At 41.6% G+C, this 25,652-nt stretch overlaps 1 protein-coding gene and 1 long non-coding RNA gene across 2 annotated transcripts in view; one reads left to right on the top strand and one right to left on the bottom strand.

Annotated features, from left to right (window-relative positions):
- Nucleotides 1-24,483, bottom strand: part of STARD7 (StAR related lipid transfer domain containing 7) — a 27,988-nt gene extending 3,505 nt beyond the window's left edge. Inside the window, exons 1-7 of the mRNA XM_058683208.1 lie at nucleotides 23,714-24,483; nucleotides 13,791-13,999; nucleotides 13,181-13,230; nucleotides 11,102-11,212; nucleotides 10,939-11,021; nucleotides 10,389-10,488; nucleotides 1,049-1,133 (exon numbers count right to left, since the gene is read on the bottom strand). Of these exons, the coding sequence (XP_058539191.1) occupies nucleotides 1,049-1,133; nucleotides 10,389-10,488; nucleotides 10,939-11,021; nucleotides 11,102-11,212; nucleotides 13,181-13,230; nucleotides 13,791-13,999; nucleotides 23,714-24,033 (958 nt within the window). The 5' untranslated portion in view covers nucleotides 24,034-24,483. The remainder of the gene's footprint in view (nucleotides 1-1,048; nucleotides 1,134-10,388; nucleotides 10,489-10,938; nucleotides 11,022-11,101; nucleotides 11,213-13,180; nucleotides 13,231-13,790; nucleotides 14,000-23,713) is intronic.
- LOC131484701 (uncharacterized) lies at nucleotides 24,351-25,652 on the top strand. Its single transcript, XR_009248400.1, has 2 exons — nucleotides 24,351-24,464; nucleotides 25,461-25,652. It is a non-coding gene; the product is annotated as an uncharacterized LOC131484701 (long non-coding RNA).

The following is a 25,652-nucleotide window of genomic DNA, read 5'->3' as shown; positions in this document are numbered from 1 at the left end:
ACAATAGGCTCAAAATTAGAAGGCCCTATTTCTTTCACGGTAGGGAGCCAATTCCTTTCTTATAAAGATCACAGCCTAATCAACAACCTGTGAGTGACAGCTGCCTCCTAAAATGTATACAGTGAAAACAATCCATGACCTCGGAGATCCTTTGGAAAGGGGTACTGATCAAGCCGCATAAGGCTTTTAGGTGATTAAAACACCACTTATCAGTAGCATAGCCTAATTATCTGCCAATTTTATTTAGACAAATATCAAACAGAAACACCTAATCTCTCCATTCTCCCCCTGAGGTATTAGAAGCTGCCTACAGAGAAGCAAAAGAAAGAAAATCACATGAGGATGCTTTTTAAAACAAGGAATTGGAAGAAAAAGGTACAGTTACAGCTGTGATATGTAGCCTTTGTCAAGATACATGGTAGCCCCTTTCTCAAGGTTACTGTCCTATAACTACCACATTTTTTCCACCAGATTGTATGGCCTCCAACACTATCTAAAAAGAAAAAAATTGTTAACACATTAACATACACAGTCCATATTTAAGGAATAAAAGCTAAGCAACTGTTCTTAAAACTCCCTTCTGGGCACATGTTGCTTTCAGGGACTCCCTACCTCTCATCCCTCTGAACCCCAGCTGGAGGCTTCAGTGTCTTCACAGTATTCAAGAATGGACCAGGAAAGATATTTAATTTCTCCAACAGTGCTCCCATGAGACAAGCACTAATCTTGCTTGCCATTAAGAGCTAGAGAAAAACAGGGGCGCCTGGGTGGCTCAGTCGGTTAAGCATCCGACTTCAGCTCGGGTCACAATCTCGCGGTCCGTGAGTTCGAGCCCCGCGTCGGGCTCTGGGCTGATGGCTCAGAGCCTGGAGCCTGCTTCCGATTCTGTGTCTCCCTCTCTCTCTGCCCCTCCCCTGTTCATGCTCTGTCTCTCTCTGTCCCAAAAATAAATAAACTTAAAAAAAAAAATTTTTTTTTAAAAAAAGAGCTAGAGAAAAACAAAATGCTCAGCCCAGGTTCCAGGCCTTGTATACAAGTGCCCACTCACCACTGGAAACCATCCAACTAACGCAGTAGCGAGGAAACACAGTCTGGGGATTGTCACTGTAGGTCAACAAGTAGTCAAAGCCATTCTGAAAAAGAAGTACAGCAAAAATAATGATACCTGAATTACCCACCATAGCTTCCATATCCAGTACCCCAGAATGATCATGATCGGACTCTGGGGCAGACAGTGTCATTTTTTACCCCGCGCAGAAAAGTGTTAATACTGAAGACCTCAGAGGTTGCCATTCGTAGAAGGGCCACCCTACAAGGTTGGCCCCCGGGTGGTGTCCGGGAACTTGACTCCCGGAGTATTCCCAGTCAAGTGTAAGGGTGACTCCCTGTGTGTCTTGTCTGTTTGTGCAAACAATCATACAGTTTGCGCTAACCACCTGTTTTCCTTCTGGGGACATCTGGAATTTTGGTATGTGCTATGCAGAGGATCCCTATGTGACCAGCCCTGAATAAAAATCTCGGGTGCTGGGTCTCTAATGGGCTTCTCTGGGCAGAAACATCACATACCTGTTGCTATGTTTTTGTTGCTGGAAGAATGTGCTCTCCTTCACGGGAGACAGCAAGAGGAAGCCTCCACGTGGATTCCTTCAGACTCTGCCTGTCTCTTCCCTTATGATCCAGCTGCGTATCCTTACTACATGACTATATAATGAATCTTAGTCATGGGTACAATTACATGCTTAGTCCTAGGAGTCCTTCCTGTGAATTTTGGGAGTGGTCTTGAAAATCCCAACACATATCCCAAAATGTTTAAAGGTCCTAATCTTTATCAAAATGATACAAACTCTGGGGCGCCTGGGTGGCTCAGCTGGTGAAGTGTCCGACTTTGGCTCAGGTCATAATCTCGTGGTTCATGGGTTCGAGCCCTGCATCGGGCTTTGTGCTGACAGCTCGGACCCTGGATCCTGCTTCGGAGTCTACGTCTCCCTCTCTCTGCCCCTCCCCCACTTGTGCTCTCTCTTTCTCTCAAGAATATACATTAAAAAAAATTCCCGGGGGTGCCTGGGGGGCTCAGTCAGTTAAGCATCCGATTTTGGCTCAGGTCATGATCTCACAGTTTTCGAGCCCCGTATCAGGCTCTGTGCTGACAGCTCAGAGCCTGGAGCTTGCTTTGGATTCTGTGTCTCCTTCTCTCTCTGCCCCTCCCCCACTTGTGCTCTCTCAAAAATAAATACATGTAAAAAATTTTTTTTTAATTTTTAAAAATTATTTTTAAAACGATATAAACTCTGCCGCACTGCTGCTACTACTACCAGCAAACCTTTATAGACCACTTAATGGTGTGCCAGGAACGATTTCAACTTATAATGTAGATACTGTTACCCCATTTTATAGGGGGGGGGAAACTGAGCAAAAAGAAGGAGCTTTGCCCAAGGTTACCCACATACTCAATGACAGCCAAGACGAACCCAGAATTCTGACTGCAGGGCCCTTGCACCCACCACTCTTTTTGGCTCAGCACTCTCATTGCCTAACTCCAGTGAAGGACAGGAAATTAAGGAGATTTACAAGTGTCCTGATCCTAGGAGAAGTAACCAATCATGCTCCATCCAAAGGGGTAAGAGATAACCGCTCTTATGTCGCACTTTTTTTTAATGTTTATTTTTTAGAGAGAGAGTACATGCGTGAGCAGGAGAGGGGCAGAGAGAGAGGCACAGAGAGGATCTGAAGCAGGCTTTGTGCTGACAGCAGAGAGCCTGACATGGGACCCCAACTCAGGAACTGTAAGATCATGACCTGAGCTGAAGTCGGACGCTTAACCACTGAGCCACCCAGGTGCTCCTATGTCTGTACTTTTTAAAGCAGAGTGGCCACAACTCCAGGTGGCAGAACTACAACTTTAAATTCCCATGGTTTTTTTTTTTAAACCAATTTTTTAAAATGTTTATGTATTTATTTTTGAGAGAGAGAGTGAGCGAGCACAAGCAGGGGGGGCAAAGAGAGAGACAGAGACAAAGGATCCCAAGCAGGCTCTGCTCCAACAGCAGAGAGCCCGATGCAGGGCTTGAACTCACAAACCATGAAATCATGACCTGAGCCAAAGTGGGATGCTCAACTGACTAAACCACGCAGGTGCCCCTAAATTCCCACACTTTTACACCAAAGTTCTTTTTTTTCCTGAATGGATTGTTTAATCTTTTATTCATTTACTCAATACATATTTGAATGTCTGCTGTGATTGGCACTGTGCTGGGTATGACAGAGCAAACAAAAATGTGCTAGTCCCTGCCCTCAGGAGCTTTCAATTAACAGAATAGATGCTGTAACAGAGATACAGATGAATACTATGGAAGTAAAGAGAAGGGAAAGGTAAAACCCGTACAGTGGAAACAGTAACAGTACCCACCACAAAGGTTGGCTAGAAAACTAAATTAATTAATATATATAAAAGAGTTTATTCTTCCCATAAAACACTTGGCCTGAGAAGTCAAGAGACCCAAGTTCTCATCCACCACTACTTGTGTTTTAAAAGGAAACCAAAAACAATGATTACCCATAAGAAGAAGGATGGAACTGGGTGGAAGGTACAGGGATATAAGCAAAATCACTCTAGTTATTGATAAATTTCACTTTGGAAAAACAAATTTTTTTCATAATTTAATAAAACAAAATTAAGTTTAAAAAGCAGTATCTAAAAATCAAAAGTAAAGTAGAAAACAGGGAACCCAAGTACAAACTGAGTCAGTAAGAAAAATCACAAAGAGAACACCTATTTCAAATAACTTTAAGTGTTTATTTTTGGGGGCGCCTGGGTGGCTCAGTCGGTTGAATGACCGACTTTGGGTCAGGTCATGATCTCACGGTTCATGGGTTCGAGCCCCGCGTCGGGCTCTGGGCTGACAGCTCAGAGCCTGGAGCCTGCTTTGGATTCTGTGTGTGTCTCTCTCTCTGCCCCTCCCCCACTCATGCCCTCTCTCTGCCTCTCAAAAATAAAGAAACGTAATAAAAAACTTTTTTTTAATGTTTATTTTTTGAGAGAGAGAGTGGGGGAGGGGCAGAGGGAGAAAGGGACAGAGGATCCAAATCGGGCTCATGCTGACAGCAGAGAGATGACATGGGCTCAAACCCACAAACCACAAGATCATGACCCAAGCTGAATTTGGATGCTTAACTGACTGAGCCACCCAGGTGCCTCTCAAGTAACTTAAACTCAATTATTTTGTACCCTGTGTACATACCCTAAGGATAAAAAAATATATATATACAAATTTTAAGTCATCACATTATTGGTGATCTTTGCGGTATTACTCTGAAGCTGTTGTGTATATATCAGGTTAAAGCAAATGGGTAGTTATGTTTGGAGTGATAAGAACTGAATTTCTCATCATGGGAAAATATGATAGATGTAAGACACAAAATAATAAACAACTCTCCAGTCTGAAATTTGAATTAAAAGTATTGGCATGTATTTAAGATTTATCTTTAAAACAAACAAGTAAAATTTATTACTTAGTTCTATCTTCTGAAAAGACCTAAAAACAATGAGCAAACCAATAGCTATTACTCCTAGAAACCAAATTCTGGTTATTTATTTTTAAAGATTTTATTTTCAAGTAATACCTATACCAAACCTGGGGCCTGAACTTACAACCCTGAGATCAAGAATCACATGCTCTACTGACTGAGCCAGTCATCACCCCCAAATCCTGGTATTTAAATGACATTTTCTTAAAAGGAACCAGGACTCCCTAAAGAAATGCTAATTTCAGCTAAACCTATACAAGATGAACCTAGGATATCTTATAACAGCAGAAAACAAAAGAACCCCTGAGGTCAAGTCAAAAGGATTCAAGCCAGGAAGATAAGGCCCCTAATGGCCAAAATTGGGACAAATTTGAGTATCAATAATTGTAGGGGCACCTGAGTGGCTCAGTCAGTTAAGCATCCAACTCTCGATTTCAACTCCGGTCATGATCTTGCAGTTCATGGGTTCAAGCCCTACACTGGGTTCTGTGCTAAGAGCTTGGAGCCTGCTTCAGATTTTCTCTCTCCCTCTCTCTGCCCCTCCCCCCTGCTCGCACCTCTCTCTCAAAATAAACAAACTGAAAAAAAGAAAAAGAATAACTGTAATAGGTTAAAACTAACCAAACATGTTTAAAAACTGAAATAGCTACCCTCAAGACAAAAAGCTTCTACACAGCAAAGGAAACAATCAGCAAAACTAAAAGGTAACCAATGGAATGGGAGAAGATATTTGCAAATAACAGATCAGATAAACAGTTAGTATTCAAAATCTATAAAGAACTTCTCAAACTCAACACCCAAAAAGCAAATAATCCAGTGAAGAAATGGGCAAAAGACACGAATAGACGCTTCTCCAAAGACCTCCAGATGGCTAACAGACACATGAAAAAATGCTCAACATTACTCATCATCAGGAAAATACAAATCAAAACCACAGTGAGATACCACCTCACACCATTTAGAATGGCTAAAATCGGGGCGCCTGGGTGGCTTGGTCGGTTAAGCGTCCGACTTCGGCTCAGGTCATGATCTCACGGTCCATGAGTTCAAGCCCCGCGTCGGGCTCTGTGCTGACAGCTCAGAGCCTGGAGCCTGTTTCAGATTCTGTGTCTCCCTCTCTCTCTGCCCCTCCCCTGTTCATGCTCTGTCTCTCTCTGTCTCAAAAATAAATAAATGTTAAAAAAAAAAAATTAAAAAAAAAAAAATAGAATGGCTAAAATCAATAATTCAGGCAACAACAGATGCTGGCAAGGATGTGGAGAAAGGGGAACCCTTTTGCACTGCTGGTAGGAAATCAAACTGATGTAGTTACTCTGGAAAAGTGTGGAGGGTCCTCAAAAAATTTAAAATAGAACTACCCTACAACCCAGCAATTGCACTGCTAGGTATTTATCCAAAAGATATGGGAGTGCTGATTTGAAGGGGGGCCATGCACCCCAATGTTTATAGCAGCACTATTAACAATAGCCAAAGTATGGAAAGAGCTCAAATGTCCATCAACTAATGAATAAAGAAGCTATGAGGGGCGCCTGGGTGGCGCAGTCGGTTAAGCGTCCGACTTCAGCCAGGTCACGATCTCGCGGTCCGTGAGTTCGAGCCCCGCGTCAGGCTCTGGGCTGATGGCTCGGAGCCTGGAGCCTGTTTCCGATTCTGTGTCTCCCTCTCTCTGCCCCTCCCCCGTTCATGCTCTGTCTCTCTCTGTCCCAAAAATAAATAAAAAACGTTGAAAAAAAAAATTAAAAAAAAAAAAAAAAGAAGCTATGATACACACACACACACACACACACACACACACACTGGAATATTACCTGGCAATCAAAAAGAATGAAATCTTGCCATTTGCTACAATGTGGATGGAACTAGAATGTATTATGTATGCTGTTTGAAATAAATCAGGCAGAGAAAGCCAAATATCCTAGGATTTTACTCATATGTGGAATTTAAGATACAAAACAGATGAACATAAGGGAAGAGAAGCAAAAATAATATAAAAACAGAGAGGGACACAAACCATAAGAGACTCTTAAATACAGAGAACAAACTGGGGGTTGCTGGTGGGGTGCTAGGTGGGAGGTATGGGCTAAATGAGCAAGGGGCATTAAGGTGGACACTTGCTGGGATGCGCCCTGGGTGTTATATGTAAGTGGTGAATCATTAACTTCTATTCCTGAAATCATTATTACACTATATGTTAACTAACTTGGATTTAAATTAAAAAACAACAACAACTAAAATAGCATTAGAAGAAGTCTTCTATCGGTTCTTCTACAGCAAAGACTAATGGTATTTGTCTATAACAAAAAGATAAAAACTTTACCTTTGGAGGATCCCTGGTTGAAAGGACCAATGCATTATTTTGAAACTCATAAATAAAGGAACAAATCAACCATTTCTCTTACTTCCCTTTCCTATGTGCACTATAGAAAACCAAACAGTTGGTGAGGAAAATTACCTTAATGTATTTCAATTAATAAGTGGAAATAAATGAAGAAAAATAAAGGAATTACAAAACCAGCAATTTGTTATACCCCTAATGAAATAACGGATCTGAGCCATAATCACCAATCATTTCTAAATTCACAAAGAAAGAAACAGTCATCAACTGGCCTTCTGATACAGTGGTCTTGCCCAAAACAACCAACCAACCTGAATCTGTTCAAGCCTGAGGTTTGAACAGTAACTACCAATACCCAGGAAATATAGGCAGGGGACAGGGACAGAGGAACACATTAAATGATACTATGGAGATACAATCATCAAGATCCAGGACAAAAAGCCCTGCTTCTTCAACAAATATAATTGCAAAACAACAACAAGAAACAAAAAACAAAAAAAAAAACAAAAAAGAAAGAGGGGAAACATACTGACTTCAAAAGACTCAAGAGATAATATGAACAAATTTCAAATGTCTAGAGTCTGAATGATATTATTTTTTTCCTTCAAGAATTTTATCTTTTGGGGGGAGCCTGGGCGGCTCAGTCGGTTTAGTGTCCGACTTCAGCTCAGTTCATGATCTCACAGTCTGTGAGTTCAAGCCCCGCGTCAGGCTCTGTGCTGACAGCTCAGAGCCTGGAGCTTGCTTCTGACTCCTTGTCTCCCTCTCTCTCTGCTCCCTGCCCTGCTTACACTCTGTCTCTCAAAAAGCGAATAAACAAACAAACAAAAAAAATATCTTCTGGCACACCTGGGTGGCTCAGTTGGTTAAGCATCGACTCTTGATTTCAGCTCAGGTCATGATCTCACAGTTCATGAGTTCAAGCCCTGTGCCAGGCTCCACACTGACAGCAAAGAGCCTGCCTGGGATCCTCTCTGACCCTCCCAGCTCGTGCTCTCTCAAAATAAATAAGAAAAAAAAAAAGATATTTATTTTTTATTTTTTTATTTTGAGAGAGATAGAGACAGAAACCAAAGACTCAACCAAAACCAAAACCAAGACTCAACACTTAACCAACTGAGCCACCACCCAGGTGCCCAAACTTTTTTTTTTTTTTAAAGCAGGCTCCATGCCCAGCACAGAGTCTGACGCAGGGCTTCATTTCACAACTGGGAGATCATGACCTGAGCCAAAATCAAGAGTAAGACGCTTAACCAACTGAGTCCTGAGTCAAATAAACCAACTACAAAAAAATTCATGGACCATCAGGAAAATATGAACACTAACTAGATTATTTGATATTAGGGATTATTATGACACTGAGGTTGTATTTCCAAAAATGCTTTTTCTTTTTGAGATAAATACTGAAATATCTATAGAAGAATTCTTCTATGGGTTCTTCTATAGTAAAGCAAGAAACTGTTTCAAAATAATCAGGAGAGCAGGAAAAGGGACAAGAAAGGATATAGATAAAATAAGTTTGTCCATGAGTTGATCACTGTTGGAGCTGGGAATGGATACAGAAGGTTCATCAACATGATTCTTTCTACTTCTTTATCTTTTAATTAGGGAAAATTTGAAATGTATATAAAAGTAAAACAAATAAAACACCATACCTTGGCTCAAGGATCTATTTTCCATCTGCCAAGTCCAAATGCAGCTGCCTGGTTTTCAAGTATTCTATCTACGTGGTCAATGTTAACTTATCACTCCTCCCTAATCTCAACTTTCCTTTCTGAGTGGTGAGTCTCTGAACCTATTCATGGCTCATTTTTGTCTTTGTCCGCCCCCAGGGCACTTCCTGTTTTCCTCTATCCAGTCTGCCTTTTCAAGAGACCCCACTCAAATCTTACCTTTTTCATAAGAGCTTGCCACCAATACACTAAAAGAATTATATAGATAATTTCTATTGTTCCCCCACCCCAACTGAAAGAAATTATTTACTGGGCCCCTGCTAGATACAACACACTCGGCTAGGTGCTAAACGATGCCTTGGCTATTTCATGGTCATGGTATCTAAAGGTAGCAATGCTGGAACTCAAGTCAGTTTTTTCCCAATAGGAAATATATGGGGGGCAAGGTTAAAATTTTAAAGGAAAAGAGTGAGACCTAAGTTTGTCTCCCACACGGTCTCCAGCCTGACCCAGGCTCCCCTTCCTAAAGGCAACTAGCCATGGACACTAAGTAGCCTTACTATTTCTTTCCTATTTTCTAAAGTTCTAAAGGACTTTTTAACTACAACACACTGTAAATAAACTTTTTACACTGCAACCAGTTCTCTCTCAGCCTCATACACACACATTCATACATCCGTATGTACCTAAACAAGTCTCATGAAACATGCTTACACTCAGATGATTTCTACTCCATGTATTTTTTCTTTTCTTTTTTTCAGCTGGTCATAATGCACTAAATTAATTTTGCCTTCCACTAATGGGTAGCAATCTGTTTGAAAAATACTGCTCTAAAAATAGTATACAAGTAAACACACAGATCTCCCAGTTAAAAAGAGTCAATCACCACATTAACTGAAGCGAACCACCATTTCTGTCATATTTAAAGTCCCACGTCAGGCAGTATAAATAGAACAACTTGTTGAAAACAAAACCATACTAACACACAGTTCATCCAGCTCAAAAATAAAAGTAATGAAAGAAACAAAGCCTTTAATTATAAAGTGAAATACAACTAGGGGCGCCTGGGTGGCACGGTCGGTTAGGCGTCCGACTTCAGCCAGGTCACGATCTCGCGGTCCGTGAGTTCGAGCCCCACGTCAGGCTCTGGGCTGATGGCTCGGAGCCTGGAGCCTGCTTCCGATTTTGTGTCTCCCTCTCTCTCTGCCCCTCCCCCATTCATGCTCTGTCCCTCTCTGTCCCAAAAAATAAATAAAAAACGTTGAAAAAAAAAAAATTAAAAAGAAATACAACTAAAACCAGCAACCACTGGAATCAATACGTAGTAAACTCAATAGATTTGACAAAAAAAAAAAAAGCAATTCCCTACATTGAAAAAAAAATTCTTCTCAAAGAAAGGTCACAGAATTTTAAAGAAAGCTGAGAACATTATTTTAACACTCTCATTTTACAGATAAGGAAACAGAAATCCAGAAAGGTTTCAAATGTTTTGCCCATTGTGGTGAAATTCTGATGGAAAAGGCGCTCCTTCAGTTCCCAAAGAATGCCGCTAACAGGTCGTCATCTTCTCCTGTCTCTCACAAACAGGAATCGTGGGTCATCAGAACTTTGTCCTGGAGGATCTTCCAGGTGTATCACCCTACAGCAATGGTTCTCAAACCAGTAGCATCACATGGGGACCTCTTAAAAATGAGAATTCTTGGGCCATACCCCAGCACTGTATGTTAACAAGCTCCAGTGGACTCTGATGCACACCAAGTTTGAGAACCATTGCCCTTCCCAGTTCAGACAAAAGTCATTCCTTGAGAAAATCCCACAGCAGCTACACATCATCTCTCGGATGATGTAAAACTCACCTCATCAAATGACTTGTGGGGACGGATAACCATCTGGGATTCATACGATCTGACCCTTACGAATTCTGGAGACTCTGGAACACTAGGGTGCTCCACAGCACTGGGAAGGAGAAAAGTTAAGGAAACTCAGTAATGTTTACATACAAAACAGCGTAAGAGCTAAAGTTAAGAGGAAAATCTAAAAAGCTGGCTCTAATTTTTAAAATAAAACAAAACAGAGAGTCACCAAGATGAATGAATACAAATTAAGTTCTAAAAACAAAGTGAGTTTCCTTGGTGATTCCTAGGCTTTGTAACTTTTATGTTGAAGAAAAAAGCACTTATTTTTCTAATTATCAATATTAAGGTTAAAGAAATGGTTTAATGAAAAGCTTACATCCCTTCTATCTTCCTAGACTGTCACCAGTCAAAGCCCACTCGTGTTCTAGCTGGGATGGATGGGGTCCTAGCAGCGCCCCTATTAACAACAAGACCATGCAAACTCCCACCAGACATCTATGAAGGACACAGCTAAAGGGTCTCAGGAGGAGCCACAAGTAACCACACATACCGTGACACCAACACCATCACGTTGTTTTCCTGATCCACGCTATACCGTCGAACATAAACATAATCCCGGGAATACATTGGATACTAAAGGAAAGAATAGGCAGAATTAGGGTTCTGCCTCACATGGATGTGATAAAAGTAAAAATAGTAACGAAAATACTCACAGGAAAATGGGTTACCCAGTGAAGAACCTCAGAACCACTAACCACATCCCTCTCAATCACTTCCAGCTTGATTACCAGGGCATCCCACTTTTTTCTATACTCTGTATCCAGCTGTAGAAAGAGAAGAGACTGTCAAGACCTAAGAAATTCAAAACAAAGCTGCAGAAGACTTCTCCAGATGCTTGGACCTCTGACCCAAGGATCTTATTCTGAAATGGAAACCTGACCTAAAAGTGGCAAAGTATGAAAAACACAGCTGTGTTTATTTTAGACAAGTCTTTCAAAATCCTTTCTTATAGGCCAATAGCATTATCTTGAAAGTGAATCTTACTAAAGAAAGGCAAAGCACAGGGGCGCCTGGGGGGCTCAGTCAGTTAAGGAACCAATTCTTGATTTTGGCTCAGGTCATGATCTCATAGTTCATGGGGTCGAGCCCCACGTTAGGCTCTGCACTGACTGCATGGAGCCTATTTCGGATCCTCTCTCTGCCCCTGCCCGCTCGCTCTCTCTCTCAAAAATAAGTATTTTTTTAAAAAGGCAAAGCAGGGGCGCCTGGGTGGCGCAGTCGGTTAAGCGTCCGACTTCAGCCAGGTCACGATCTCGTGGTCCGTGAGTTCGAGCCCCGCGTCAGGCTCTGGGCTGATGGCTCGGAACCTGGAGCCTGCTTCCGATTCTGTGTCTCCCTCTCTCTCTGCCCCTCCCCCGTTCATGCTCTGTCTCTCTCTGTCCCATAAATAAATAAATAAATAAATAAATAAATACGTTGAAAAAAAATTTTAAAAAAATAAAAAGGCAAAGCAAAGGAAAATATAAGAAAAAACTATTGTGATAGACATGTTTAGGGAAAATTTAATAGGTAATGACATACAAATGTACAAGGGTAAAACAAATTTTTAAAGATTTAAACAGACAAAAAGCCCAAAAGTATGAGCAACACTTCACAAAAAGAAATGCAGGCAGCGTATGTTTAAATTTCTAGCATCAGGGGCGCCTGGGTGGCTCAGTCGGTTGGGCGTCCGACTTCGGCTCAGGTCACGATCTCACGGTCCTTGGGTTCGAGCCCCGCGTCAGGCTCTGGGCTGATGGCTCAGAGCCTGGAGCCTGCTTCTGATTCTGTGTCTCCCTCTCTCTCTGCCCCTCCCCCGTTCATGCTCTGTCTCTCTCTGTCTCAAAAATAAATAAACGTTAAAAAAAAAAAAATTTAAATTTCTAGCATCACTTGTAACCAGGGAATTTCAAAATAAGACATATCATACACATCCAAACTCAACAAAAACTCCATATAAATTAACAAAATTCAGTGTTTGGGGGGAAGTGTGCACTTGCATATTATTAGTGAGTGTCATAATCATTAATTAGTTACTGAAAGCCTGATAAAACAGTGAAAAATCCAAGAAGGAAAAAAAATTTTTTATACAACTCTAGGTGATCCCACCTCCCCTTTTCGTACATTTCCACCCAAGGAAGAAAGGAGTCTTTGAATACTCTTCATCTTTACTAATTAAATAGCTTCACTGTGGCAATATTCCACATTACTAAATCCTGATTGGATCTGCACTCAAGAGGAAAATGCTGTAAAGAACATTGTCGGGTCAATAGATAAAAACTGGAATACAAACAAGAGTAGAAGAGCTGCAAAAAAAAAAAAAAAAAGAGTATAAGAGCTGCATCAATGTTAAATTTAGAGACTTTCATAATGGCACCACAGTTAGGAGAATATGTCTAGTTTTAGGAAATACACACTGAAGGATTTTGGAATAAAGGGACACGTATGTAACTTACCCTTAAATTGTTTAGGAAAAAATAACCGTAACACCTTATAAAATACTAAAAACATTCAACTACATTCCTCTAATTGATCTTCCCAACAGCCCTGTAAGAGGATAGAATCAGTCTCATCCCCGTGAACAAAGAGTAAGTCCAATGTGTACCTAGATGCTATTTGACAGGAGAAGAAGGATACAAAGATAGATGTACTGAAGCCAATGTCTTCAGAGTTAAAGAAATTATTCATGTGGACAGTTTGCAGTGGATTTCCAGGCTTAGAAGCTCCAAATCTGGGAAGAAAAATTTACTCACCTGAACGTTGAAGAACTGCCGGGGTGTCACATCTGTGTAGGTTCCAAAAACTAGAATGACATAACAAAGAATAAGGGATTAATGCCACATCCCCATCACTTGCCTTATTCCTATCACTTAACTGCATTCCAATTATAGAGTACAGACAGATCTTAAAGGCAGATTCAGGAGCACCTGGGTGGCTCAGTCAGGCGACTCGTAATTTCAGCTCAGGTCATGACTCCAGGGTTCCTGAGATGGAGCCCCACATGGGGCTCTGTGCTGACACAGCGGACCCTGCTTGGGATTCTCTCACTCCCTCTCTGCCCCTCCCCCCCCAATAAATAAACATCAACAACAAAAAAACATTTGCTATAGAAAAATAAAAGGCAGATTCAAAAACTAGATTATCATATTGGGACAGCAAAGACAGACAAAGACAACCTACAGCAAAGTATAGCAATGAAGACACTGAGATACTTGTCATCTGGGGGAGGCAAAACAAAAACAAGAAACCATGGTAAATTTTCTGATCAAGAATCAGAAAAGAACAGTTTAGAGAGGATGAGGAACAAAAGTCCTGCACACCTGGGCAACCATGGAACACACAAGGCAGCCAAGCTGGGCTCACCTCTGTACTGGTAAAGGTGAGTGCCTGTAATAGGGCGCCGCCACAGCTTAAAGTGTTTCTTATCCATCACCATTTCCCATGGCTGCTCTTTGCCCCCTAAATCTTCATTCCCTTCTGTCTGGGATTTTGGTTCTGAAGGGTGGCGTTCAACTCCAGAGCGCTGAAACACATGTGACATTTCCTCCAACCGCTTCATCTCATCAATGGATCTGCAAAGAAAAACAAAAGGAATGCTGCAGGTGGTTGTAATTAACCTGTGAAATGAAATGTCCACACAATGACTTGCATAAGAAAGGTGTGGGTTTAAAGCAGTATAAAATGAATAAAAACCTGACTTCCTGAGTTTGAATCCCAGTCCAACATTCATTCACCAAAACATTAAATTACTTGACCAGTCTGTATTCTTAATCTGTAAAATGTGGATAATAACAGCACCTACCTCAAAGGGTTGATTATAAAAACTTATATAATTACATATTTTTCCTCCTCTTTTAAAAATATAATTCACATTCCAGAAGAATCATCATTTTATAGCGTATAATACAATGTTTTTTAGTATAGTCACAAGGTTGTGTAACCATTACCATTAATTCCAAAACATTTTCATCATCCCCCCAAAAAACTATACCCATTGGCAGTCACTCACTCCCATAACCTCTCACAACCACACATCTATTTTCCATCTCTATGAACTTGTCTATTTTGGACAATTAATATAAATACTATACAATATATAGTCCCTTGTGTCTTGCTTTTTCCACTCAGCATATTTTCTTATGAATTTTTTAATGTTTATTTTTGACAGCGAGAGAGGGAGAGAAAGGGAGGGAGGGGCAGAGAGAGAGGGGAAACACAGAATCTGAAGCAGGCTCCAGACTCTGAGCTGTCAGCATGGAGCCCAATGTGAGGCTCAAACCCACAAACCACGAGATCATGACCTGAGTGAGCTCAAGTAGGATGCTTAACCGACTGAGCCACCCAGGCGCCCCTCCACTCAGCATAATTTCAAGGTTCATTCATGGTGTACTTTGTTCCCCTCTTTTTTGGCTGAATACTTCTATTTCATTGAATGATACATCACATTTTGTTTATCCATTTATCAGGTGATGGGCACTTAAGTTTCTACTTTTTGGCTGTTATAAATAATAATGCTATTAACAGTTGTGTACAAGTTTTCATGTAGACACAGTTCTACACAGCTTTCAGTTCTCCTGGGTAGATTCCTAGGATCGAATTTGCTGGGTCATGGCAACTCTATGTTTAACCTTTTGAGAAACTGCCCAATTATTTTCCAAAGCAGCTGCACCATTTTTATATTCATACCAACAATGTATGAGGGTTCCAACTGCTTCACATCCTTGCCAACACTTGTTATTGTCTATCTTCATGGTTCTAGCAATCCTAGTGGGTGTGAGAAGCATATCTCATTATGGTCTTTGATTTATATTTCCCCAGGGCCTAATGATGCTAAGCATATTTTCAAGTGCTTATTGGCCATTTGTGTATCTTCTTTGGAGAAACAGCTATGGAACTCTTCGCCTATTTTTAAATGTTTGAGAGAAAGAGCACATATGCACCGCATGTGGGGGCGGGGCAGAGAGAGAGAGAGAGAGAGAGAGAGAGAGAGAGAAAGAGAAAGAAAGAGAGTGTCCCAAGCAGGCTCCATACTGTCAGCCCAAAGCCCTACATAGGACTTGATCTCAGGAACCCTGGGATCATGACATGACCCGAAATCAAGAGTTGGACATTTGGGAGCACCTGGGTGACTCAGTTGGTTAAGTGTCTGACTTTGGCTCAGGTCATGATCTCATAGTTCCTGAGTTCAAGGCTGCTTTGGGCTCTGTGGCTGACAGCTCAGAGCTGGAGCTTGCTTCAGATTCCATGTCTCCCTCCCCCACTCGCACTCGGTCTCTCAAAAATAAACGTTAAAAAAAAAAAATGTCAGACACTTAACCAACTGAGCCACCCAGGCGCCCCTTTGCCTATTTTTAAACTGTTATTTTATTGCATTTTTTTATTGTTGAAATGTAAGAGTTCTTCTATATACTCTCAGTAACAGTCCCTTATCAGATATAATTTCTATTTTGTCCATTGCTTTGGGTTATCTTTTCAGTTTTTTGATAGTGACCTTTGATGCACAAAAGTTTTTAATTTTGATGAAATCCAATTCACCTATTTTTTTCTTTAATTGCCTGTGTTTTTGGAGTTACAGTTAAGAAACCATCACTGCCTAATCCAAAGTCATAAGGACTCATGCCTACATTTTCCTCTAAGAGTTTTAGTATTTTAAAAAAAAAATTTTTTTTTAACGTTTATTTATTTTTGAGACAGAGAGAGACAGAGCATGAACAGGGGAGGGGCAGAGAGAGAGGGAGACACAGAACTGGAAGCAGGCTCCAGGCTCTGAGCCATCAGCCCAGAGCCCGACGCGGGGCTCGAACTCACGGTCCGTGAGATTGTGACCTGAGCCGAAGTCGGACGCCCAACCGACTGAGCCACCCAGGCGCCCCAAGAGTTTTAGTATTAAAAAAAAAGTTTTAGTATTAGTTTACACTTTGATCCATTTTGAGTTAATTTTTGCATATGGTATGAGGCAGGGGGTCTAAATTCATTATTTAGAATGTGCCTCTCCAGTTGTCCCAGACCCATTTGAAGACTATTCTTTGCCCACTGAATTGTCTGGCACTTTTTTTGAAAATCAACTGGCCATAAATATAAGGGTTTATTTCTAAAACTCTCCATTTTATTCCAACAATTTATTTATCCATCCTTATGCCAGTACCATATACGTTTTTAAATACTTATTTATTTAAGAGAGAGGGTAAGTGGGTTTGAGGCAAAGGGAAAAGGAGAGTGAGAGAATCCCAAGTGGCTCCACACTCAGTGTGGAGCCCAACACAGCGCTCATTCCCACAACTGTGAGATGATGATCTGAGCTGAAATCAAGAGTCCAATGTTTTGTTTTAATTTTTTTTAATTAAATAATATAAATAAAATAAAATATAAATAAAATAAATATTCATTTTTGAGAGACGGAGACAGAGTGCGAGTGGGGGAGGAGCAGAGAGAGTGAGAGAATCCGAAGCGGGCTCCAGACTCTGAGCTGTCAGCACAGGGCCCGACGCGGGGTTCAAACTCACAAACCGTGAGATCCTGACCTGAGCCGAAGTCGGACACTTAACCGACTGAGCCACCCAGGCACCCCGAGAGTCCAATGTTTAACTGACTAAGCCACCCAAGCACCCCCCATATCATCTTAATTACTATAGCTTGGTAATAAGTTTTCAAATCAGGAAGAGAGAGTCCTCCAACTTTGTCCTCCTTTTTCAAAACTGTTTTGACCATTCTGGGTTTTTTCATTTCCATATGAGTATCAGGATCAGCTTGTCAAATTGCACAAAATAGTGTACTAATTAAGACTTTGATAAGGATTGTATTGAATAGATCAGTTTGACTAGTATTGCTATCTTCACAATCATCTTCCAATCCATGAACACAGCTTATCTGCCCATTTATATGTTTTAAAATTTCTTGCAATGATCTTTTGCAGTTAAAAAAAAAAAAATGTTGTTGAACAGTACAATGCTGAACAGAAGTGGTGAGAGCAGACATACTTGTCTTATTCCTGATCTTAAGAGAAAACCTTTCAGTCCCTCACCATTAAACTATGCTGCTAGCTATGTCTTTTGTAGATGCCCTTAATCAAGTTGAGGAAGTTTCCTTCTATTCCTAGTTGTTGAATGATTTTTTATCATGAGAGGAGGTTGGACTATCAAAATGCTTTTCTGCCTGTACTGAGATGATCATGTGGTTTTTTAGCCTTTATTAATGCGGTGTATTAAACTGATTTTTATTTGATGAACTAACCTTACTTTCCTGGAATAAAACCCACTACTTCATGTCCCTTTTTATATGTTGTTGGATTCAGTTTGTTAGTATTTTGTTCAGAACTACATGAAGCTTTAAAACATCCAAGATAATACCATATAACCTTCTATGTTTCATTACATATTATTTAGGAACATATGCCTATGTATAAAGACACAGATGGGAATGAAATACAACAAACTGAGATAGATAATCTGGGGGACAGGGGAGATTTCAACTGGACAAGAGTACAGAGAAGTCGTTAATGGTATCTTATTTTATTTCTTAAATATAACTGTATTTGTAACATTCATGTTAAAGTCTTTTTATACATCTGAAACATTTTATAAGAGTTTTTAAAACATGGCTTATATTTTCGCCTTAATGTTTAAATAGCCCATGGAAAGAAAGATTGCTGGCTGTCTGCATCATATACAACTCTTCTGTTATTCAAGACTGAAGAAGACATCAACTACTGATAGACTGTCTGAAATGCCCACTCTTCTTCAACCTTCAAAAAAACACACAGTTCAAGGTCAACTTCCAGGCAGAGTAACCATATTCTTTTACTTTTATTCCTCTACAACCATATATCATATTATAATTAATCTATCTTTATACATGCCTCTTTAGTAAACTATGAATTCCCTAATGTCCCCAAATCAGTCTTTCATGTCTGTATTCCCAGCATCTAGAAGTACCTAGTAAACATCAAACACTCCAATGTTTACTGAATAAATGGAGTATATATGAAAGCAGGCCTCAATGATTCAAATTCTTATTAAAAGATTATATTAACACATTACTTTAAAAGCCAAAAATTCAAAGTTATACTAGTGGCCCAAGATTAAAAGTTTAGAGCAACCCAAAGTGATGGTGACTGTAAAGACCTGTGTTCCAGTCCTCACTCTGCCAACTATGCGATCTTATGCCAAGTCATTTTACCTGTAAATCCCTCCCTTTTTCTACCTGTAATGTTAGGACATTATTTCTTGAAGGTTTCTATTAGCTCTAAAATTCCGTTTCTCTGAATTTTAAACTTTGGGCTTCGATGAGAATCCCAAAATAGGTGGGATATAGCCCTCTTTCAAGCCCTAGCAGTTGAAGTACGGCACCTAACTTAAAGGAGGTTAATTAGAGACTTCTGGTAGAGGATGTGAATCTTGAGGAAATAATACAAGGCATGGGATCTTTTGGAGATTATTCTCAGTGATCTTGAAGAAGTTGAGAGTCTAGCAGTGCAACCAACCTAGGGGAAACAAAATCAGCACTAGTACCCTAAGGAGATTGATTATTCCTATGGCAAGTCTTGGCTGTTCTCTTGGCCAACCTGTACTCTGGTCTTCTTGTCAATGCCCTGAGTGACCTAACATCTTTCTGATTAATCCCTTTGGCTTAAGTTAACCAATATCACCTCTGTTTGCAACCAAGAACCCTAGCCAGTACAATTTATACTGATGTTCTGATGAAAAAAGTTTAACCATTTTTAAAAAGTTTTAATTTGAATTAAAAATTGCAAAACAGGATTCACTGCTACCACTACAAACACATATAGAAATAGGAAAGGAACTTTATACAGTAAGATCTTTCAGAGAAAAAAGCAAAAGCAAAACCAGAACCAGACTGGCTCAGAGAACAATTCAGGCATCACACAGCACCAATTATGACACTTTTCAGGACTAGTAAAGCATTCTTCAGTAAAAATTAAGCACCACCCTTGAATGTCATTCTTATCACATAATGAAGAAGGGGAGGAATGTCTTATTAAAACTTCATCAGAGGCTCATAAAATTACATAGTAAGGTTTTAAGAAAATTATATGACTATAGGCAATACTTTTAATGGCCTTCTAAGGTGGTACAGAGCTTCTGACCCATTGCTTTATCAACCTCTCCTATATAATTAAAGGCCACTAGGTGACCTTGATTAAAATTATGAGACCAAGTCCCCAGAGGGGGAGAGAAAGGTCTTGTGAAGGCCTGACATTCATACTTGAAATAGCACAATCTGAATGCTGGCACAAGACTGCGACATGAAAATGCAAATGATTCTTGTCCACAGATTCAACAATATGTGAAGGGTCTCAACTTCTTTTTTTTTTTTTAAATGTTTATTTATTTTTGAGAGAGAGGCAGAATGCAAGCAGAGGGAAGGGCAGAGAGAGAGGAAGACACAGAATCAGAAGCAGGCTACAGGCTCTGAGCCAGAGCTCGATGTGGGGCCCAAACCCACAAACTGTGAGATCATGACCTGAGCCGAAGTCGGTCGCTTAACGGACTGAGACACCTAGGCGCCCCCGAAGGGTCTCAACTTCTAAATGCTGACATGACAGACATCATTAGCAGCACACAGGTGTTCAAAGTCAGTCACTATCCTGTATGTGGAGGAAGGAAAACCTCTCACCATACATCTCTTTAGCCTGCTGTGCCAAATCCTGTTTGGACAGGGTGAGTGTCTAAACCTTGTTATCTAAGAGACTTAAACAGGTAATAAGAAGAAAGGACAAAAGAGATTATTCCCAAAATAGTAACAGAACCAGCAGATTAGTAAAAGGATTAAGAAAAAGACAGCCAATGCTTACCTTTCTCCAAAACTAAAGTCATTTCAATATGGATTGAGAGGTATAGAAAGAAAATGAAGACATAAAACTATTAAAACAGAGTAATAAGTATAACCAGGTTTGGCCATGTAAGTCCTGCCCCAGTACAGAGTTTGATATAAGGGCCCAAAATGATTCAAATAAAGCCATCCCGAAATTAGCCATCCCGAAATTAGTAATTTCAGTAACACAACTGCCTCAATTCACATAATCCCTTCCTTAAATTACAAATTACGGTCAAAGTTAGAAACTTTCAAGTACAACTGTTACGAGACAACACATCTACAAATAACAAAACATCAGCTAGCTCAATGCAATTCTGGGCCAACTGGTTAACGGGAAAATAATGAAGACAATGTAAAAAATTTCAAGTCAGGTTTAATGTAGTCCTGATGATCTAAGAAGGGTATGCCAGCAAAAAATCTTCAAGTGACAGTGGCAAAAAAGATGAAGGACTTTTGTTGGTCATTTATCTAATTAATAATACACCAAAAAGTTACAATTATTCTAAATGCCCTGAGATAAAAGCGGGAAACTAAACAATTTCTTTATGAAATTTTACTGGCACTTATTTACTCAAATTTCTGGAGCAATGGACTGTAACTTTTTTAACAGGAGGAGGGGTTAATAGAACATTTTCCCCTAGCCTTTCATATTTCTTAACTTCCTTCCTCCTTTTGTTCTTGTAATTTTTTTTTTAATGTTCCAAAGCAATAAAAAATTACTACTGTATTTTTCCATAAGATCTGTCCTGGGCTCACAGAATGCCAGCTAGTACCAAAAACAATGATTGAAAGTTATTTTGTTTGATTTGTTTAATTGAAGCCACTGGGTAAGAATACTAGACCAAGCATTAAAAGACCTGATTTCTACACCTGGTGCCCATCCGTGCGTCAGAGTCACTTTGTACACGTTACTCCATTTCTCAAATTTTCTTGCTGTTGCTAAATAAATGAGATTCTATTTGTTAAGATGTTCTCAAGCATAGAAGAATTGAAAGCGAGGTTATTCCTTTTCATTCTGAACGGAGACTCAAGTAACATAAGAAAAAACACATGCCACGTTTAAAGCATACATTCAAAGAGTACCAGCACAAGTTGGTACAAAAACAGCACAGAAGAACCAAATGCTGTGATTTAGGGGCCATGGGACAATCATGCTCTTCTTCCATTAACAATGAAAAAAATGCACTTGTCCTGAGGCACATTCAACCACGCTCCATTATGGAAGCCACCCAAAATCATTTCACTAGAACAAAGAAAATCTAAGATGTTCCAAACTAGCTATAAGAACCTCAGCAGTGCCTCCTTTAAAGCAAATAAAATACTTAAACGACAAACAAAAAATGTTAACCTGAACCCAGAATATTTTATTAAATAAAATATATGACAAGATATTAGAAACATAAGAAACCTATAGAACCACCGTACAATCGGCATATAGTTGAACAGCGTTACTATTCGTCTCCCTAGCAAGGTAACAAACATTTTTTTTTAGTTCTCAAAATGGACACCTTCATCAAATTTTAGGTATATGACTGAATTCAAGCATGAACTAGAAAACAAATTGTTAAACGAAGATCTTTACTACAACAACTCTGGAGAATCAGAAAGGACCTTAAGTGTTCTGACTGGCCTTCATCTAAGCTTATGAAATTCGCGAGTGGGTTAACAGAGGGCAATACCTCTTCAGGAGCTGGATTAGAACCAAGAGTGTTTCAAATGCCCCCGGGTTTCACAGACAGCTCAAAGAGAAGGGAAATGGTACGAATACAGGGCCTGGTCATCAACTGGTCTCTTTCTGCCACAGTGGGTAGTGACTACTGACTCAAATGTTTACCACATGCATTTTTTATCTTGTTTTCCTCTCTAGCTCCTGCTAATGGCAAGCCTACTAAACAAAGGCTCCAGGACAGATTGTCCATAAAAACACATGAAATAAGCCAAAGAACGTCATCTACCACCCAGGCCCCCAATGCTATTCAATTCCCATCCCAAAACATCTCCCTCTCTTTTGCACCAGGTAGCCCTTTTCTGGTTTTCTTGTCTTTCCTTAATAGATCCAACTGGGAATTTTCCTCTCAAACTTGACTACTGGGGAACATAGGTATTTCATCATCAAAAAGAAAACGAAAATTCAAACAGTTAATTGATAATTTCTTAATACAAAGGTTTTCCTCCCATAAGTCGTTTTATTTCCCATACCTGAGACTGAGAAGTTGCACAAGAATACTGACAGAAACTAGGCAAGCAACCTATCATGCTTTGGTATCTTAACATTTTTGTGAATAAGATTAAGACTTTCAATTGCATTTATATCCTCAGGGTGGATATTTAGTAACTAGTAAGTTTTCTATATGTATATCATAGTAATGCAGGGATCAAAAACCATAGCCTAGGGCCAACCACTTAATTTTGTAAAGATTTACAGGGAAACAAAAATTTAGGGGGTGGAGGGAGAGAGGGGATATCTGTTAAAAGGAAAATACAGAGGGGCGCCTGCATGGGTCAGTTGGTTAAGCATCTGGACTCTGATTTCAGCTCAGGTCATTATCTCACGGTTGTGGGCTCTGCGCTGACACTTCGGATCCTGCTTGGGATTCTCTCCCTCTCTCTCCCTTTTTCTCTGTTCCTCTCCCACTTATGCTCTCTCTCAAAATAAATAAACTTAAAAAAAAAGTTTACTAAAAAAAGGAAAAGACAAAGATACTGTAAAGCAAGAACTAAATCAAGGCTTCCCATGAAATGAGTTGAAAACTATAAGGATTAAGATTCAGAACCACAGATTAACAAATTCAACCAATGGTACTGCATTTTTCACCCAGAAATTTTGATGATGATGACAGCGTAACTTCAGAGTCTAATGAAACACTATTCCCTAAGTTGTAGTTAGAGCAGCAAAAAACTGACCTAATTTTTGCAGGTTAAAATGGCTGGGCTACTGGTCTGAGAGGCCAAAAGCCTTTCCAGCCTCATAATTCTGTCACAGCAGCAAAAGAGCTCTCCTGGCATTTCTCACGAAATCCCATTTGGAATGCAGTAATTTTGTAAATTACATATCCTTAGGTCAAATTTGAAACCTGCATTGAATTTGCACCTTTTTGGAAGAATTAAAGATTACGTGAACCAATGGGTTACATGCCTTCAAGACCTAATTTGTTTTTTACAACGTTATTTCTTCGGCGTGATGCTCCCTATTCAAAGTCTTCCCACCTACACCAATCTGCATTTCGTTATTTCTAGCCAGACAAATGAAATTAGCACAGAAAGACAATTAAAAAAAAAAAAAAAACCATGGTGTGCTAAAACAGGATCAAGTTACTGCATCGTCACTTCAAGTACCACCGGGTAAACCGGACACACTGACCGAAAAAGCAGGCCCCGAGGATCGATGTGCCGATCTCCCAATCTGACCCGCGCCAGCGAACCGGACCGAACGACCTCGTCTCCGGACTCACCTCTGCAACTCCTCCTCCTGGATCCTCTCCTCGTCCCACACGAACGCGCCAGCGAGCGCCGCCATCAAGGCAGAGGCATGGCCAGGGCGGCCGCGCAGCCGGCGCCAGAGGCGGCCGAGAAGGACGCGGCGCGAGGTCTCCGAGTAGAGGCGGCCGTACAGCTGCGCGATCTGCTGCGCGCGCCGCACACGCAGGCCCGTCACGAAGCGGCACTGATTGGCCAGCAGGGCTAGCAGGCCCCCGCCCCGCGCCCCCGCGCGTCCCGCCGCCGCCGCGCCCGCTAGCCAGGCGGCCAGGGCCCGCGGCCTCCGCAGGAACATGCCGCCGACGCGCGCCCCGCCCAGACCCTCTTGCCCCACCCCTCGGCGCCCGCTGCGCGCCCGGAGGCGAACTAGGCCTCCCTCTCAGGGCAAAAAGAACGGGTCCGGGAAGGCGCGGGCGGCCTGCCGCGAGTGCCCCTAGTCGGTCGGCCCCGAGCTCGTCTCACGGTCTAACAGGCTTTTCATCTCTCTCTGCAGTAAACGTTGAGGAAGAGTCCCCTTTGCGGAGAGAGTCGGTCATGGCACAGTCGCGGGGGTGGCCCCGCAACCTCTGCAAGAGGCCTTCCTGGGCTCAGGCCGCGAACGCGGCAGGCCAACAGCCGGTCAGCGTTGTTGGCTCCCTGCTTCCTTGGCGTCCTCAAGCCGGCACCGGGGCCCTGATGTGCAGCGCTCGGGAAGCAGCGAGGTGGGCGGCTCAGTCGCAGCAGCAGGTGAGGTCCCGGGCGTTCGGCGTCCGCCACATGCGCTGCTCGCCTGCAACCTACCCCCTTCGTGGCCACCCGGCGCCTGATTGGGCGCGGTCCGGACTCCTCGGTGCTGATTGGCGCTGCCCAGTGCTCGTCAGCGCTCCTTCCCGCCCCTTCGTGTAGCGCGCCGGGCCCCTAGCTAGCAAGGTAGGTGGCGCGGCAGAGAGCCAGTCAAGGGCGCCTCGGAGAGTGACCCGTAGACCCCGCCGCCGCCGCCATATTCCGACCAAAAGACCCCACCCCGCGGGGGGGCGCGACCAGGTGTCAGTTAGAGTCCTGCGCAGTGCTCAATTGGTTTGAGAGGCGGGGGAGCGTCTCCTGTTTCACTACTTTGAATCTTGGGTGGAATGGGGTCTTGGTATTGCCTCTGCGGGACGCTGGGGGTGTCCAGGTTCGGGTGGGGAGAGGGCGGGACGGTGTAGACTCCTTTGGTGAATGGAGACCTTGCTGAGGCCTAGAAGCAGCTGCCATCATCTCCCAGAGCATCTTCGATCTCTCCGGCTGGCCTCTCCCGGAAGCGCTTTTAATAACCAAAGGTAGTGGGATGGTCTCCGAGGGTCGGAGTCGTAGCACTCATCTCTCTGAACCCCACGTCGCTAGAGTGGGCCGATGTGGCATCCTTAGAGCCTAGGACACTTTCCAGAGAGCTACGTGGGCAGGTGGCCTGTCACAGTCTGGAAATTGAAAAACCTTTTGGTAAAAGGGCAGCAGAATGGAGTTACTTGGGACAGATGCCCTAGTTCGCGTAGTAGCTGTCCCACTCTCCTTGACTCAAAGATGTTAGCGTGAGAAGGTAAACAGGTCTCCTAAAACCTACTTTGCACCACCCGTGAACACCCTGGCTAAACGATCTCGAAAGCCATCAAATTACTAATCTGTACCCATCTCATTAACACAACTGTTGGATGTCCAGTAGGAAAACCTTACACTAAATTATTTCCTTTTTTTTTTTTCTTACAGGTACCTTAGGGACGAGAAAAAATATGTAAAAGGACGTCTTGCTACAAGAGGAGTTGTGCTCATTCCAAGACAATGCATTTAGAAATTTTACTCTTACTGTAGCTATTTGAACCGTTGCAGAGATTAATAAAAAATGTTTCTCTAAAAAGAGAAAAAAAATCAAACTTTACGGGAAGCTGAAGTTTAGATCTA

This window comes from Neofelis nebulosa, chromosome 9, assembly GCF_028018385.1.
Source record: "Neofelis nebulosa isolate mNeoNeb1 chromosome 9, mNeoNeb1.pri, whole genome shotgun sequence".
In the NCBI taxonomy this organism is placed as follows: domain Eukaryota; kingdom Metazoa; phylum Chordata; class Mammalia; order Carnivora; family Felidae; genus Neofelis; species Neofelis nebulosa.
This window is presented reverse-complemented; position numbering and strand designations above follow the sequence as displayed.